The following is a 17747-nucleotide window of genomic DNA, read 5'->3' as shown; positions in this document are numbered from 1 at the left end:
CACGGAGCTTTCAGGCATCGCAGTCTAACCATTTGAGAGTTATTTCAAAACGGAGGAGTATATGATTTTGGTGCTTTTAGGTCCACCACTGGTTACTATCGAAGAAGCTTCATATAAACATTACATATAAATTCCTTATTGACTTTAGAACACGGAGAAATTGGAAAGCAAGTAGGTACATCTTTTGTTGAGACGATTACTTCCACACGTAGTATCAACGGTGAAAAATTTTCCAGGGAAAATATAGGACATTTAGTTTGTTCACTTTCAACCTTGCTAAAATTTGATATTGCTAAATTTTGATAGGATAACAAACTAAACACACTTAAACCATTACAACCTAGCTTACCAAGCTTTGACCGTTCTATAAGCCTCCTCTATTAAAACTCTACTAAAATTTGACAAAGACATCAAACCAAACAAAAACCAATTCTACCAGAACTTGTAATAATGCTAAAATATGTTAAAGTTTGGTAAGAAAACAATATGTTAAAATTCTGCCATTTATGTTAACTGTAATTTTGCTAAAATTTGTTAAAAATAAATTAATATGATTTTTTAAAGCAACTTTCGTATATAAAATTTTTTAGAAAAAAAATCTTTTATCACTCTATCCGTAAAAAAAAAGATAACCTAGAAACGGATGTGACATCAGGTTGTCTTTTTTTTTTTTTAAGGATGGAGGGAGTAGTTTCTAAAGCGGGTGCTTGGAAAATGAGAATGATGTGTCGGGAACTCTTTCAAAAAAACGCAGCCAGTAAGTCAACAAGCCGTTGCCATCCCCGTGGAACGGGCTGGGCCGCGTGGGCCAAAGCATCGGCCCGGCCCGGCCCAGACCAGACCGGCCCATCCACCCACTTGATCTCGTCGCTCTCTCAGCCTTCGCCGCCGCACCACCAAAAAAAGCGTTCTTTCCTTCTTTTCATTGCAAAAGGAGTAAAAGCGGCAGCAGCAGAAAAACCCCTTCTTGCCCCCGCCCTCCGCCGCCGCCGCCGCCGAGGAGCCGGCCGTCCGCCGTCTCCCTCTCGCCCGTGGGCGTCAGACGGCGGCGGAGGCGGCCCCCCCTCCTTCTGCTGCTGCTGGGATGGCCTCGAGCGCCGGAGGGGACCCGCCGCCGCCGGGGCTCTTCGCTGCTGGTGAGACCCTAAGCTACTAAAGCTTGCTGCTTCGATTCTTTCTTATTATTCTAATTATTATTATTATTCTGCTCCATCCATCCATCCGAGATCCATGGATCGATCCAGTTCTTCTTCCTCCTCCTCCTCTTATTCCCCATGCGATGCGATGGCAACAGCTAGCCTGTGTCCTTATTATAGGTAGTAGTACTAGTATTTCTGCTTTCTTGGGAGCTGTTGCGCTGCTGAAAATGATAAATCATTTCAGCCAAGGGCGCTTTACACTTGATTTGATCTTTTTTTTTTTTTTGGGGGGGGGGGGGGGGAAGCGTGTAAACACATTGATGTACAATTCATTCTAGGTTGGTAGGTTAATGGTTGGGTTGGAGTCAAATTTGTGGAATCCTTTTTGATTCCAACAGTATGAACTCATATCCAGTTGGTCGATCGTGGTACTTACAAGGGTTGCGCAGATAGATATAGGTGTGCAAGGATATAGCGCTTTGTAGGTGAATACACCGGTGGCATATTAGTTTCTGATTGTAGTGGAAATCGGCGAATCTTGCCTCAAAGAAGAAAGCATCATTGGAGTTAGAGTGCAAAAGACTATTGGGGGTTGAGCAGCTGAGTCATGCAATGTCTTGGGGTATCATATTGTGGAATATGTATGCATCTTTGGATGAGACTATTGGTTCGTTGGAGCATCATCAAGCATTCAAGCTACTGCATTTCCCTTTCTTGATGGGGTCATGTAGAGAACTATTCCCTCATGGCCTAAATTCTGTCTGATTAACAGTACTTGTTTAACTTGGGGCCACTTTGGATTGATGCCAAAATGTGCCATGCCAATTTTTTTGGTAGTTTGAATAGTAAATATGATGGTTTGGTTTGAAGCCAAATGGATGGTAATGCCCATCCTTAATTTGGTATAATTCTAGAACTTCACTATAATATAAAATCTGGCTCCCAATTGGTATCAATCCAAACACATTATTTAAAATTCTACCCTACCAAATTATTGGTAGTGCCAAAACATGCCTAGGTTTTGGCACTACCAATATTTTGGTATGGCACTAAACCAAACAAGCCTTTGGTTTTGTGTGCAAATGATAGGCTTTCGAAGTACTTAGTGCTTTCTTAAATGTGTGATGGTTTCCTTGTGTGGCTACAATCTGAACCTGAACTATGTTCTTGTTGATGATTACTATGTTCTTGTTGATGATTCAGGTTGTTCATGTCCATACTAATGAACCTTTTTGTGTTTTTGTCTCTTGCCATGCCAGCCTTACACGCTTGTAGTGGTGCAAGCGCACTTGAAGAACATATACATGCTGATGATAGCAACACCATTTCAGATAATACCCTGGAACAGTTGGGTTTTCTAGACCAAGAGTCAAATGATGCAAGCGTTAACACAGAAAAGATACAATCAAGCACACCAAAATGCAAATCAGTGGAAGACATACCAATAGCACCAGCTGCAAAGAGATGTAAGAACATGGATTCCAAGAAACTTGTCCCAAACAGCAATAACAATTCATGTCTCACTGGTAGCCAGGCTCCCAGAAAGCTTCCCAGAAAGGGGGACTACCCTGTTCAACTACGTCGGAATGAAACATTTCAGGATACAAAGCCTCCCAGCACTTGGATATGTAAAAATGCGGCCTGCAAAGCTGTGTTGACCGCTGACAATACATTCTGTAAGCGGTGCTCATGCTGTATTTGTCATCTTTTCGATGACAACAAAGATCCTAGCCTTTGGCTGGTCTGCTCATCGGAAACTGGTGACAGGGATTGCTGTGAGTCATCGTGCCACATTGAATGCGCACTCCAGCATCAGAAGGTAGGATGCGTCGATCTTGGTCAATCTATTCAGCTCGATGGTAATTATTGCTGTGCTGCATGCGGAAAGGTTATTGGAATACTTGGGTGAGTGGTTCTGCATCTAGCTATCTACCTTAATATCCTAATTTTCTTTATGTAAATATTCCTAGGCACACTTGCTTTAAGCATTCATGCTACGTGATGACTTATGCCTAGAGAATTGTTGATTTTATCAGTTGATGCTAGATTTTTTAAAACATTAATCCTCTCATTAGATAGCTGATCCTAAACCCATGTGGTTAATTTATTTTGCGTTTCATTACTTTGTTTGGGTATTCCTCAATATTTGCAAACCTCTTTGTACTCTAAATATCCAAGTTGAAGCATACATCAGAAAGACATGATAGTTATTTAAAGCACCATGATGTGTTTTAATGGTTAACTAACAGCAACAATAGAGTTATGTTATGTTGAATACTCATACATGTGTATTTTTTCCATCTGTATTGGTTAATTTAAGGTTCTTTTGAATTATTTGATGCAGGTTCTGGAAAAGGCAGCTGATGGTTGCTAAAGATGCTCGGCGTGTTGATATCCTTTGTTCCCGCATTTACTTGAGCCATAGACTATTGGATGGCACAACGCGTTTTAAAGAATTTCATAAGATTGTAGAGGATGCAAAAGCAAAGCTGGAAACTGAGGTTGGCCCCCTTGATGGTACATCTTCAAAGATGGCCCGTGGCATTGTTGGCCGGCTGCCTGTTGCTGCTGATGTGCAGAAACTTTGCTCTTTAGCAATTGATATGGCAGATGCGTGGCTGAAGTCAAACTGTAAAGCAGAAACAAAACAAATTGGTAATGATTTCAAACTTTTTTAATGTAATTTTTTTACCTATATCTGGTGAATGCAACATGGAATTAATAGTTGTGTTAATATTTTTCCATGGTGCAGATACACTTCCTGCTGCCTGCAGATTTAGATTTGAAGATATTACAACTTCATCATTAGTTGTGGTACTGAAAGAAGCTGCTTCTTCACAGTATCATGCTATCAAAGGCTATAAACTCTGGTATTGGAATAGCAGAGAACAGCCTTCCACTAGGGTGCCTGCAATTTTCCCCAAAGACCAAAGAAGGATACTGGTTTCCAATTTGCAGCCTTGCACGGAGTATGCTTTCCGGATCATTTCATTTACTGAGTATGGTGATCTGGGCCACTCTGAATGCAAGTGTTTTACCAAGAGCGTGGAAATCATTCACAAGAACATGGAACATGGTGCAGAAGGTTGCTCATCTACTGCCAAGCGGGACAGCAAGAGTCGAAATGGCTGGTCATCAGGCTTCCAGGTGCACCAGCTGGGTAAAGTCCTGAGGAAAGCTTGGGCTGAGGAGAATGGTTGCCCCAGTGAGGCCTGCAAAGATGAGATTGAAGATTCCTGCTGTCAAAGTGATTCAGCTTTACACGATAAGGATCAAGCTGCACATGTTGTTTCCCACGAGCTTGATCTTAATGAATCCTCAGTCCCTGACCTAAACGCTGAGGTGGTGATGCCTACAGAGAGCTTCCGGAACGAGAATATATGTAGTCCAGGAAAGAATGGATTGAGAAAGTCGAATGGTTCCAGTGATTCTGATATTTGTGCTGAGGGGCTTGTTGGAGAGGCACCGGCCATGGAATCCCGATCACAAAGTCGTAAACAGACATCAGATTTAGAGCAGGAAACTTATTTAGAGCAGGAAACTGGTGCTGATGATAGCACTTTGCTCATCAGCCCACCCAAGCACTTCTCCCGTAGGTTAGGTCAGTTAGATGATAACTACGAATACTGCGTCAAGGTTATACGGTGGTTGGAATGTTCTGGACACATCGAAAAGGACTTTAGGATGAAATTTCTAACTTGGTTTAGCTTGAGATCGACGGAGCAGGAACGGAGGGTTGTGATCACTTTTATCCGCACCCTTGCTGATGATCCCAGTAGCTTGGCAGGACAGCTCCTGGATTCCTTCGAAGAAATTGTATCCAGTAAGAAGCCGAGAACTGGTTTCTGCAGTAAGTTATGGCACTAATCCAGCCAGGTGAAAGCCGAAATCGCTATCGTATATTCTTGCAAGGGGAAAAGTTGACGGGGCCACAATTTTCCGCTTTGCTGAAATACTACTTTTAACTACTGATAAATGTATATGTAGTTTAGTTTTGATGCTGTGCTTGGCGCCCAGCCAGCCATTACCCATGATGATATATTGGAACTTGAATGTCTGTATCTGGTTTACTGGGAAATGAATACCCTTATCATAGTTAAAAATCATTATCTTCCTTCCATTATAACAAGAAAAATGTCTGAGATGAAGTTCTTAGTAGAGCACAGTCGCCAGCTGAATCTAGACATTCTCGTTTTGAACCTGGCACTGCAAATTATGCATTTGGTAATGCTCGTGTTCAGATTTTCCATATGAATTCTCGTAGTCCTAGTACTTGCTGATACATATTATTTGTACGGGAAAATTTGGTTTGTTACAACTTACAACAATTTAAATCATCACTTGGAGATTCAAGACATTGATGCAGATATGCAACAAACAACATTCCCAGATCGCACGAAACTACGCTTAGGCATAGTAACATTGACATACACACTAATTGTCACCCACATCCAAGGATAAAAAGATCAGCTAAGTTTACATGATGCACTACAGTCAACAACCATTGGGCACTACACTCAACCATATGTTGAGAAAACAATCTAGCACAGTAAATCATGAGATCTAGAAGCTCAAAAAACACATGAACTTCATCATTGCAAAGACCCTGCACCTTCTTCCTTCTGTGTGTTCCCTGCTGCTTTGGCTTCAACTTTCAGCTCAGCTTGAACATCCTTCACAGCCATGATCTCTGAACTTATTTCGTGCTGCTTTTTCGCGCTCTCCTCTCGTTTATCCGCTTCGAGATCGTGTTCGAGCTGTCTCAAGAACCCTTCTTCGACGTCGCTCAGAGGATCGACGCCTTCTTGCTCGCTGTCGAAGCAGGTGTTGTACCTCACCAGAAAATCCACCTGTCGACCAGACCTGCTGATCTCGCTATGCATATCACTCATTTCACAGCTTCTGTCCATGTCTCTCTCACTGCCATAGTACTCAGCATCGTTTTGCTGACTGGATGAAGCTGGAGATGAGTATGGAGTGTAATCTCCGCTAGCTGCATCGTCACGCTCTCGAAGTGTCCTCAAGATCAATGTCTTGAGGAAGTTCATGACTTGGACAGCATGCATTAGGGCTGTCAAAGGATCTGACATCTAGCATAGAACCCAAAAACAAAAGAGCAAACCTCAGTCAGGTTCTTTTGTAGGGAAAGTACTGAAGAATCACCTACGTATCACCTGATCCCCTGCAAAATTACAGAAATGGAGATTACCTGAGTCATGTTGGGGGCAAACACCATGGCTATGTTCCTAGCATTCATCTTGTTCAGCTCCTCCTCTTCGACAACGTCAGCCATCAGTTCAACAGCCCAATTGAGGAGCGCTGCCTGAGTCGGGCGCAATAGCGTCACGAGCTCTAGGAATTCTCCTTCAGAATTGCACTGTAGCACTTGTTCAGGGGAGAGGCTATCAAGCACACCTTCTGGAAGTTCCCTGAACCATGCCTGGACAAACACATAGAGGAGGTTTCAGTTCTTTTCTTTTGCAAAACCAGCATAGAATTGCCATGCAACTTTTCGGGAGCAGGGAGTACATGATAAAATATTGCCTGAGAGAAATATGGTTACATGAACATGATTTTCCCAGAGTTTTGATAGGAGGATAATTGTACCTTAATCAGGCTTGCCAAACAGTGAACATCAATGTCCTCAGGGACAACTCCTTTGTTCAGCTGGTCCCTCACATGCTCCTCTTGGTCATTTTCCGGGTTTATGCGAAAGATTCCTTCAGCCTGAAAAGGCAAAACTCAGAATGCGCCGCAAATCCATAACTGTAAATGCATATCAAACAGAGTCAAAGGAACAACAAGTGAACTTGTGATGCCTGACCTTTAGGCCTCCCTGAGCATACAACCTCTCCTGCATGTGCAGCAGTATAGTGGGGACTGAGTTTCCCTTCCCATCGTAGGTGCACTGCATCGATTCAGCCGAGACACCAAAAACACTAGCACTGCAGTTGAAAGAGAACTAATTTAAGCATCTTTAGTCATAATTCATCAAATCGATCCAGTTCAAACATCAAAAGAATCCGTTCAGATTTCCATTCGGTTTCGTTACAATTACATTTTACTACTTGGTTGGATATCATTGGGTAGGTTGCAAGTTCCAGTGGCCTTAATAAGATAAATCTTGCAAAGATGTAGCAAAGTTGCAAACAATGATAAATGTCCTGGAAAAAAAGATTAGGTACAAATGTACTACAATCAGCTAGTACTCCAGTAAGTCAAGCATCCTATTGCACTCTCATAAGCGTTATCTTATCCCGTTAATAAATCCTACATTTATTGAGCTTCTTGTGCAATCTGTACTTCTATTTGAACGCCTTTTCTTCAAAGCAAAGATATCAATGACGCCAAAGTCAGTTCAGTTCAACAACCGAATTGAAACGGATTGAAAGTTTGAAACTACATCCGCATTTCCAGATCTACCTCTTTAATGCCCAATTCTGCTTAATCTTTTAGAACTCACAATAGCAAGAACTGAAAAAAGTGTTAAAATTTGATGTAGAAGTGCTACCATGAATCACCATCGAATTTTTCTAAACAGTGGAGAGTCCACAAAGAGCAAGAACTGATTTTTTTTTTTGAAATTTGAGGCAAACATGCTTTTTTTAAGATAATGGAAGCTTTATTAAGACTCAGTCAAATACACCAAGATGATACATTTCAACTGAGCTCACCCCCGGCCTCTGCATAAAATGCACACAGCCAATAAAAGAACAAAACTAAACCCCCATCACGAAACATAGATATTAGTGACTATCAATCCGTAGACTAGATCGCCACCCATGCTCCTGGGTAAAAACATCCCGTGCCACCTGGTCCAAACATGCTAGTTCATTTATGGCAATTCACCACGATTCACCATCGATTTTTGCTGAACAATGAAGAATCCACAAGACAAGAGCAGGAACCGAAAAAAGGTCTAAAATCCGAGAGAAAAAGATGCTAGATTTTTATTGCAATCTACCTGGTATCCCCAAGGAGAAGCCTTAAATTCTGAGGTAAAAATGCTACTCCAGTTCATTTATGGCAATTTACAATGAATCACCATCGATTTTGTTTTTCTGAACAGTGAAGAGTCCACAACCACAAGAGCAGGAACTGAAAAAGAAGTTCTAAAATCTGAGAAAAAAACTGCTACTAGTAGATTTTATATTGCAGTTTGCTGAGAAATCCCCAAGGGATTCAAAAGGAGAAGCTTGGAACTCAACCATGGAGATCAGGAGATGTAATGGTGGGTGGGGGATTTGGTTTACCTAGCGCTGGGGACGCGGCATGGCATCTCGACCTCGAACTCGACGGGGAGGCCGAGGAAGCCATGGAAGCGGTCGAAGGTGACGTGCGCCACGTGGCGCACGTCCGTCGGCCACCCGATCTCCATCTCCCCCACCTCCGCCGCCGCGTCCCCCTCCTCCGCCTCCGCCTCCCCCTCCTCCCCCCACCCGCCGCCGCCCTCCCGCTCCACCCTGCACGCCACCACCGACCTCCTCACCGCCGCGAGCAGCACCTCCAGCACCGACAGCTGCTGCCTCTCTCTCTCCCTCTCCTCCTCCCCGCTTCCCCTCTTCTTCCCCACCCCTCCTCCTCCTCCTCCGCCGCCCTTGCATCCCGACGGCGACACCACCACCACCCCCGTCATCTCCTCCTCAAACTCACAGAACAACCAATCTCGCGGACATGGAGGTCTCCGATTCTTGGACGCACTTCGAAATCGAAACAACTTGAGAAAAAAAATCTCGAAAGAACTCAAGAAATCGGGGCCAAATCTCACGGATCGAAGCTTCTCTCCCTCTCTCTCTCTCTCGCTCTCTCTCTCTCTCTCTCTCTCTCTCTCTCTCTCTCTCTCTTCGCTTCTCGGGAGGTGGAGATACGAAATCCTTCTCTCTCTCTCTCTCTCCACCAATCAATGGCGTTTCTCTTCTTGGAGCGAGCAGAGCTGATGAGCTGAGAGAGAGAGCGGCATTAATGAGGGGGGAGAGGAGGGGAGGAAAAGGACCTGAATGTAAATATTTTTTAAAGGGAAGGGGGTGGATCGGAAAAGTGTTCTCAGGATTCAAACTCTGACCCGACCGCGCCCTTTTGGCCGCAGCAGAAACTGAAAAGCGTACGACTGCGGCAGTCTGAGTTTTTTTTTTTTTTTTTTGCTTTTTACCCTCCCTTTGTGCCTTTTTTTATGTCACCAACAAAAACTTTTGAAACTTTTTGTACTTTCGTGTTTCTAAATGCAAATTCTTCGCCTAGCATATGTGTTGGGAACTTGCAATGGAGGTGCTTGTATCTCGATTTGAGATGGAAATACTGTTAGAGCAAGTTTAATAGTATAGCCAACTACTAGTTACAAATCATCTATAGCCAATTTATACAATAGTTGCTTACTATACTATTAGTATCTAGTCTCACCTATCATACGTACATTACGTCTTGAAGTCCGTGCTGCAGCTAGCTATAAATATGTAGCCCGCTGCTTTTCTCTCTCTTCATTTATCTCTTTAAATATGTTTATAGCTGTCTTATAGCCTGCTATTGTACATGCTCTTATGAATTGTTTATTTGATTAGCATGATAAAATATTTTTTTAAAAAAAATTCACATATACTATGTAAAATAGAATTTTTTTTAGAAATTGTTTCTTAGAAACATGGAACAAATAATCCATGGAAAACATATTGAAAAAAAAAATCTAATATCACTACGGTTTGAAATTTGAATATTGGATTATCGGAGGATAGCACCATAATAAAGATGGAGAAAATTTTCCATTTGTTATTTTTGGATGGAAAATCTGATTATTGGAGAATAATCTTAATATTGGATTTTTGATAAGGAAAAAAACTACACATAAAAAAAATCCATCTAAACCCCCCCTTTTTTGTTGTGAATTCGGAAACATGTCAAGCTCCAAGTGGCCACGGGCCCACGGTACTCTTTTTTGTTATGATTATATGAGCACAGCTTGAAGACCCACGGTACTCTTAAAAAGACAGATCGTCAGACTTTTTAGGATGTAAAGGCAGATAAGAATCTGTAATGATTTAGAGTAGATAAACACTGTAGTAAGCATTGTTCTCCCAATTCATGTGCATCACATATTGTAGCGCATTAAATCGTCCCATCCGTTGCAAATTGGATGGCTAAGGCCCTTTTTAGTTCCTTAAAAAAAAATTTCACACTGTCACATCGAATATTTGGACACATGTATGGAATTAAATATAGAAAAAAAACTAATTACATAGATTGTGTGTAAATTGTGAGACAAATCTTTTAAGCCTAATTGCGCGATGATTTGACAATGTAGCGCTACAGTAAACATTTGCTAATGACGGATTAATTAAGCTTAATAAATTCGTCTCGCAGTTTACATGTGAAATCTATAATTTGTTTGGCAAATTTTGCTACAGGACATTGCAATTGTATGATTTTAGCTCAGGGATACCGCGAAAGTAAAATTTTAGGGAAAGACATTCCATAATCGTTGATATTTGCCGATGGACACCGCGTCGTCTAAAGGAAACTCGCTGTGCTGACGTGGCGGACGTGTAACGCCCCGATTTTCGTTCGGGGATTAAAAATCATTAAATAATGCATTTTCTAGAAATTAAATAAAACTTAAATCAATTTAATCAAGTAAAATAATGGGAGAATTAAAATTTTCCCTTAAAAATCATTGGCCGGGAATATTTTGTAATATTCTTTGTGCCCTAATGTACTCTCCGGAATTTTCCGTAAATTTTCGGAGCTCGAGAAATAGTTTTAAAGTCACGAAGATCATTTAACCAATTAAAATAAAAAGAAAACAAATAAAAACCTCCCTCCTCTCTTTGGGCCCCTTTCGGCCCAATTCCCCCCCCTCTCTCCCTCTCGGGCCGGCCTTCTCCCTCGGCCCGCTCGGCTCTCTCTCTCCCTCAAGTCTGCTTTGCCTCCCCGTCAACCCGAGGCCCCACCTGTCATCTTCTCCCCCAACCGTCTCCTCCTCTCTCCTTCCCCCCGAGCCGCCGACAGGTGGGCCCCACCTGTCAGGGCCATCCCTAACCTCCGGCTCCCTCAGCCGAAACCGCCGCCACGGCCTCCCCACGTCGCCGCCGATTCCGCCTCCTCCTCCACCCGCGCGCTCGCCCCGACCGCGGGACCGCGTCGCCCCACCTCCTCCACTCTCCTCCCCCACTTTCCCCCAACAAAACGGCGCCGGTTTGACCTCCCCACGAGCTCCACGTCGCCTCCCACTTCGACGCCGGTTGCCGCCCATCCCGGCCTGAGCCACTCCCTCCCGAGCCTATAAAATCACTTCCCCGGCCACCCTCTCCCTTTTCCCCAACTTTCCCGCACTCCCCGCACTCTCTCCCGCTCTCCCCACGCGCGCGCTAGCTCCGCCGCTCGCCGGCGGCCTCCAGCCGGCCCCTGCCGCCGCTCCCGCCATCCCCGCGTTGCACCGTCACCACCACCGGCTTCGCCGCTCCCCGCCGCACCCCGGCATCCACTCCATCTCCCTCCTCCACCGCCGGAACCACCTTCCCATCGCGAGGCCGAGCCACTACCGCCACACACCGCCTTCAGCCGGCCGCTGCCGCCACGTTAGTCGTCGCCGCACCTCGCCGCTTGCGCCGTCGGCAACGCCATGCCAAGCTCTACCCCGGCCCCTACTCCATCTCCCCTCTCCGCCTCCGGAAAATCGCCGCCTCGCGCACCACCTCTCTCGCGCTGCCGCCATCCCCATCTACCTCACGCCGCGCCACCGCCTCCACCGCATTCGCTGCATCCCACCGCCCCTCGGCCGTGGCTCCGCCGTGGTCGGGCGTCATCGGAACGCCGTTCTCGTCGCCTCCCGTGCCGACCGCCGCCATCCTTTCCGCCGCCGGTCGCCTCTCCGTGGTCGTCTCGCCGTCGCCGCCCTCGGTGAGCACTCCTCTCCCCTCCCTCTTTCTCCCCTTGGCCGGCCGCCTCCCGTGCTTGCGCGCGCCGTGTGCCGCCGCCGGTGGCCGCCCAGCCCGTGTGCCGCCGTCGCTTCGGTCCCGGCCGCCGCCGCCGCCAGCTTTGTGTGAGCGCTGGCCGGGCCGCGCCACCCGGCTGTCCCCAGCCGTCCGATCGGCCTTGGCCGATCTGGGCCGTCCACGTGGTGGACGCGCGCCCGAGGTCGCGGTGGACGCGGTCCACCGTGTGCCCTCCCCCTTTGACTCGCTGACGTGTGGGGCCCGCGTGTCGGCGCCGGCCGCCCCTTGCTGACGTCAGCGAGGACCTTTTCCTTTGTAAAAATAAATAGTAATTGCGCAATAAATCGAGTTTAATTCTAGAAATTCATTTAAATGGCTCAAAACTTCTAAAATTCATATCTAATTCATTCGAACTCCGAATTGAGCCATTCAACTTGCAAAATTCATCTAAAATTGAGCTCTACATGTTTGTTTAGTTTTTATGTACTGTTTCCTTGGTTTTTATTAGAGTTTTTCCTCGTTTTGCGTGCCAGCGTGTAGTTTCCGTCGTTTCGGAAGTCCGCGGTCGCGAGGAAAAGAGTTCGGAAGATCAAAGTGGAGAAGCAAGGCAAGTCACACATTCCCCTTGAGCATGTTGATCCTAATTTACAAATGTTTTACTGTTTGCAAATAAATATGCATGTTTTGCTAATTACACGGGATCAGGGTTTACCTATCTGCTCGCTTGTGCCATGTTTACTTGATATCTGTTCTTTGTCAACCTTGGGTAATGAATCGACTAGCTCATGTTACTTATGTGACCTAGCTAGAACTATATGCTTAGCCATGCTTAATTACCACTAGCTCAGTTGATGGGATAACTGCAGTATTAGACCTTTTTAGTATCAGAATGAGCCGCGTGCTCGAGACATCTGGCCATGCTTCATGGTCGTGATTATCCAACTAAAATGCAACTGAATGGTGGGCTGTGGGTGCATGGTTTTGCTGGTCGCACCCATGGCAGTTAAGGACCGGTTCGCGGGATGCCCTGGAAGAACTTATCGTACTTACCACAAGCCAGCGTGGGCAACGGCTGGGCTTGTAGTGTAGCTTTCCTCTAGCCGACGCATCCAGGCAAGGGTGGGCGTGATGGAGTTTGGATGGGCCCTGCGACGGCCTATGCGGCTTCCGGATTCACCTAGGCACGAGAGGGGACTGCCCGCTGCCTTGCGAGGAGTGGGGGTGAAACCTGAGGTGTGGTGTGCTTGGTTAGAGGGGGTTATGCGAAGGGTCCTGTCACGGCCTCTTTCCGGTATGTCGTGGTGGCATGTCGGCGCACGGAAACGTGTCGTGGGGCTGTGTCTTGTGGGTACAGTTGTACACCTCTGATCAGAGTAAAACTATTCGAATAGCCGTGCCCGCGGTTATGGGCGGTCGACCAGATTCACCGTGATTAGTCTCACACTTAATAAATCGACCTAATACACTGTAGTCCAGGTGGGTTGGTTGGGCCTGTTCAACGTGGTGTAGCGTTGATCAGTGGAGATTCAATATTATTTTAATTACTCAACTGTTTTACTGTTTTGCTCAATAAAATGTTTTACAACCGCCTTTATGCAAATAGCCACAAACCATCCTTGTATCCCCTTGCACGTCTGCATCGTTGGTGTGGCTTGCTGAGTACGGTGGTTGTACTCAGCCTTGCTATTATTCCCCCTTTCAGAAGTGTAGTGCTTCTGAGCTGAAGATGGAGTTAGAGGACCAAGGCTCAGACCCCAGTTGAGTTTTGCATGTGGAGTGGAGCTGAAGCCCCGCTAGGATCGCCTTTTCCGCTGCTGCTGCTTTTGTTTCGGTGTGAGAACTAAGTGCCTCTTCTGTAAGTATTTTACGCTTTATTTACGGTTGGAACTGTTTATTACTTGTCGTTTTGTGTACCCTGGCTGGTCCTGGACAGGGATTTAATACACAAAATAGTCTGGAAATTTGGGCTAAATTTCTGGGCGTGACAGGACGGGAGGCCGTTTTTTGACGCGGTTGGACCTAAATGCCCCTGCGCATTATCTCCTTATGTCCCTCAACAGCGTGAACCTCGCCGGCGGCCGCGCGTCCGTGCTGAGCATGGCCGCCGAGATGTCCTGCCACCCGTTCACCTGCCTCTGCATCGCGGCGGTGATGGCGCCGCTCTTGCTCGTCATCCCCTGTCTCCTAGCTGGCGGGCTCCTCCCTGTCGGCCGGCGGCGGTGGTGGCGAGGCCACGACGGTGCCGAGCACGTCGACCATCGTGCCCGAGATGGCGACGGGGTCGCACGTTCTCACCGTCGACGGCTACTCCGGCACCAAGGGATTCGCCGTCGGCTCTGGAGTAGCCGTCAACGAGCACGTCAAGTTCGGCACGTTCGTCGCCGGCGGCCATAGCTGGTACATCAAGTACCTTCCCAACATCACCGCCGTCGTCACCGAGTGGGTCTCCGTCTTCGTCTGCCTCAACGGCAAGTCTGACGCGGCGAAGAAGAAGGACACCGCCGTGACCATGAAGGCGCGGTGCAAGCTGACCTTGCTCGACGGCCGTGACGGGAAGGCACCATTGCTGCCGCCGCGCTCACCAAGAGCAGCGAGCTCCAGACCTTCTCCTCCGGCAAGGGCATCGCTGCAACTGCTCCACCCTCGCCCTCCCACCGTTGCCGCTGTCTTCATTGCGGTGGTGATGGCGCCGCTTTTGCTCGCCGCCTTGGGGTGTATGAACCCGGCGACTAGCCTTGACACGGTCTGGAACCGCGCAGCCTCGTGCACCATCAGGAGCAGCACCGCGACAACATCCCTGGTGCGCTGCTGCACCGCGCCGTTGGTGAGGTCGGCCGGCGTGCGTGCGGCGAGCGCGTTCACGGCCTGCGTCTTCTGCTACGGGCCGAGCGTGACGCCGGTGAGCCTGTCTGTGTCGCCGAGGTCGCCGTACGAGCCGACGTAGGCATAGGGGCATTTAGGTCCGATCGCGTCAAAAAAGGCCTCCCGTCCGCCACGTCAGCACGGCAAGTTTCCTTTAGACGGCGCCGGCAAATATCCACGATTATGGAATGTCTTCTCCCAAAACTTTGTTTTTACGGTGTCCCTGAGCTAAAACCACACAATTGCGATGTCCTGTAGTAAAATTTGCCAATTTGTTTTGTTATTATACTACGTTTAATAATTCAAATTTGTTTTGTTTTTAGTCGTTAATCTAAACCTCCAAAAGTTATGGATGTACTACTACGTACATCCTGACTTTATTCTGCAATAGGGCCTGCATCTATAGTCTGCTTCGTTTGTCACGAGAGCTTCTACCTTGTTTTTTACGAGCATACTCCGTATTTCTTAAACCCATTAAACGGTGTGTTTTTAAATATTTTTCATATATTTTTTTTCTAAAAAACAATAATTTTACCCTTTTTTTTATTTTGTAATAGCTGATACTCAATTAATAATACGGGGAATGACTCATTGCTTTAACATGCCAGCTAAAAAGCTCTGCTCATAAGCTAAAACGATCGGAGCCTTAAAGTGGGTTCATCATGCAACCTAATTTTATTCATAATGTTTTCCAGGTCTCCATCGAGTTCAATGTTGAGCTCATCACGATGACGACGACGACAACAACGACAATAATAATAATAATAATAATAATAATAATAATAATAATAATAATAATAATAATAATAATAATAATAACCACCTTATATACGCGAACGAAAATCTGCTCAGTCTTTCGAAGTATCCTTAACATTGAAATCATACATCTAATCGTACACTTTTAAATACATTTTCCCCTTCTAATTCCCTTCAGATTTTTTTTTAGATAATGGATGAAGTCCAACATTTGTTTCAACAGAAGCATCAACAACTTTTTACATCGTTTTCAGCAAAAAGCCAAACATAGAAGTACCTAACAAATAATAATGAGTTGACAAATTTAACCAACAAAAAGAGAAGAGATACAACTTTGTCATCGATCCTATTAGTAATCTCCATTCAAAGTTAACAAATATTTACATGTCCATTGTCTCCAAATTCTTGTATGCAATATGAACATCACACCTTTATAGTTTGAACAGAAAAATCAAGGCCAATTTATTATCCTAAAAATTATGATGGCTTTGTATAATGATTTTATCTAAGCGACTTACGGCCCCATCGTTTGGCTAGGCATATTTGTAAATAAAAAGTAATTTGTGAATAAAAATTTAGGCAATTGCATCTATACCCCTACTTTGAAAGCCAATTGCTGTTTTACCCTTATTTTTTAGGGTTTGCAGATTTACCCCCACTTTTTGAATCTGAACCAGCCGTCTACCCTCACTTGTGACAGCCGTTTGGTGGATCCCACGTTTTTTTGTTAAAAAATACAAAAGAAAATAAAAAAAAGGTTTTAGGAAATATGAAATTACCTTTGTACCTTTGAGGGAATGGATAGGATGAGTCTATCCTCCCACCGTGCGTCGGTTTCATGGCGAAACCCTAGCGCCGACTTCCACGGGCGGCGGCGGTGGCGAGGGCGTGCGTCCGGCGCGGAGGCTGCGGAGAGGGCATGTGCGGTGAGGAGGCGGCAGCCGTGGGCGCGCGCGATGCCCGCAGTAGCCGTACGTGCTGCAGTGGTGAGCTTCCCGGTTGGCCACCCACACCACGGTGCGGTCGGTGATGTTGTACCATATGCCGATGTACTGTCTCCGGTGTGGAATTGGACGGCGAGAAGAAGCCAAACACGAAGGCGCCGCCATCCGAAGCTCTTGTTTGCCCCGGCAAAAGTTGCTCGCCGAGCTCTATCTTGTCGTCGGCCCATGAACACAACCGCGGCAAGAGGAGGAGGAAGACGACGATGGTAGTAGAAGCTGTACTATCCATCAACCAAGATTTGTATTCCCTTCTGTACTCTACAGAATTACAGAATCAGGAGGAGGAGCAGCATCAAGGTGCAGAATCAGATACATAAAGTCTGAAATTTACAGTCTGAATGAAATTTCATTGGGCGAGGTTTTTTTTTCAGCATCAAGAGTTTTCAGACAACGTCTAAGTCTGACTTACTACATGGCGACGTTGTGCCAAGTAGATTAGCAAACGGATGGAAGAAATAGTCTCCTCTGTTACGCACAATGCAATCTTCAACAACAATAACAATATGATAGTTGGTCAAATTTTGTAATTGCCTAGTATTTGTGATTTTTATTTGTTAGAGTACACACAAGCTGAAATCACACATTTGAAATGCTCACATTTGAATTATTTATAACAAACACACAAGCTGAAATGGTAAAATCACACAAAGTTGAAAAAAACGGGGGCAAAAATGCAATAACCACCGAGGGTATATATGCCATTTTCTCTGCAACTAACACCGTTAAAACCGGCTGTTAGAAGTGGGGGTACACAGCTGATTCAGATTCAAAAAGTGGGGGTAAAACTGCAAACCCTAAAAAGTGAGGGTAAAACAGCAATTGGCTTTCAAAGTGGGGGCATAGATGCAATTGCCCCATAAAAATTATATATATATATATATATATATATATATATATATATATATATATATGTGTGTGTGTGTGTGTGTGTGTGTGTTGACAGAAAACACGAGACCTAGGAGATCTGCTTAACTCCAGTGCAGGTCTAAAGCTCACCTTCGGGTGTGCTAGCGTGCCAGTTGATTTGATCCTGTAATCAACAAGAAATAGAAGCAAAGAAACCG

The 17747-nt window shown here is 45.6% G+C and overlaps 2 protein-coding genes across 2 annotated transcripts; one reads left to right on the top strand and one right to left on the bottom strand.

Moving 5' to 3' along the window:
* The first annotated feature begins 927 nt into the window (after positions 1-927).
* On the top strand, positions 928-5245 carry LOC4352406 (VIN3-like protein 1). The gene is made up of 4 exons (XM_015764905.3): positions 928-1136; positions 2399-3044; positions 3484-3794; positions 3892-5245. Exons 1-4 carry the CDS (start codon positions 1085-1087, stop codon positions 5004-5006), a joined length of 2124 nt encoding a protein of 707 aa, XP_015620391.1. The 5' UTR covers positions 928-1084; the 3' UTR covers positions 5007-5245.
* A 155-nt stretch (positions 5246-5400) lies between these two features.
* On the bottom strand, positions 5401-8972 carry LOC4352405 (rho GTPase-activating protein 2). Its single transcript, XM_015764906.3, has 5 exons — positions 8393-8972; positions 6964-7084; positions 6747-6866; positions 6349-6579; positions 5401-6229 (listed from the first exon to the last, which is right to left on the bottom strand). Exons 1-5 carry the CDS (start codon positions 8773-8775, stop codon positions 5732-5734), a joined length of 1353 nt encoding a protein of 450 aa, XP_015620392.1. The 5' UTR covers positions 8776-8972; the 3' UTR covers positions 5401-5731.
* Positions 8973-17747: the final 8775 nt, after the last annotated feature.

The sequence above is a fragment of the Oryza sativa genome, chromosome 12, assembly GCF_034140825.1.
Source record: "Oryza sativa Japonica Group chromosome 12, ASM3414082v1".
In the NCBI taxonomy this organism is placed as follows: Eukaryota; Viridiplantae; Streptophyta; class Magnoliopsida; order Poales; family Poaceae; genus Oryza; species Oryza sativa.
The sequence above is the reverse complement of the archived record's forward strand: the minus strand, read 5'-3'. Positions and strand labels throughout refer to the sequence as shown.

Coding starts and splice junctions, on each gene's coding strand:
- LOC4352405 (XM_015764906.3), bottom strand. CDS start 8,775: ATGACGGGGGTGGTGGTGGTGTCGCCGTCGGGATGCAAGGGCGGCGGA. Junction 6,867..6,963: donor ATGCTCAGGGAGGCCTAAAG/GTCAGGCATCAC, acceptor TTGCCTTTTCAG/GCTGAAGGAATCTTTCGCAT. Junction 6,230..6,348: donor TTGCCCCCAACATGACTCAG/GTAATCTCCATT, acceptor GTTCTATGCTAG/ATGTCAGATCCTTTGACAGC.
- LOC4352406 (XM_015764905.3), top strand. CDS start 1,085: ATGGCCTCGAGCGCCGGAGGGGACCCGCCGCCGCCGGGGCTCTTCGCT. Junction 1,137..2,398: donor GCCGGGGCTCTTCGCTGCTG/GTGAGACCCTAA, acceptor TTGCCATGCCAG/CCTTACACGCTTGTAGTGGT. Junction 3,045..3,483: donor AAGGTTATTGGAATACTTGG/GTGAGTGGTTCT, acceptor TATTTGATGCAG/GTTCTGGAAAAGGCAGCTGA.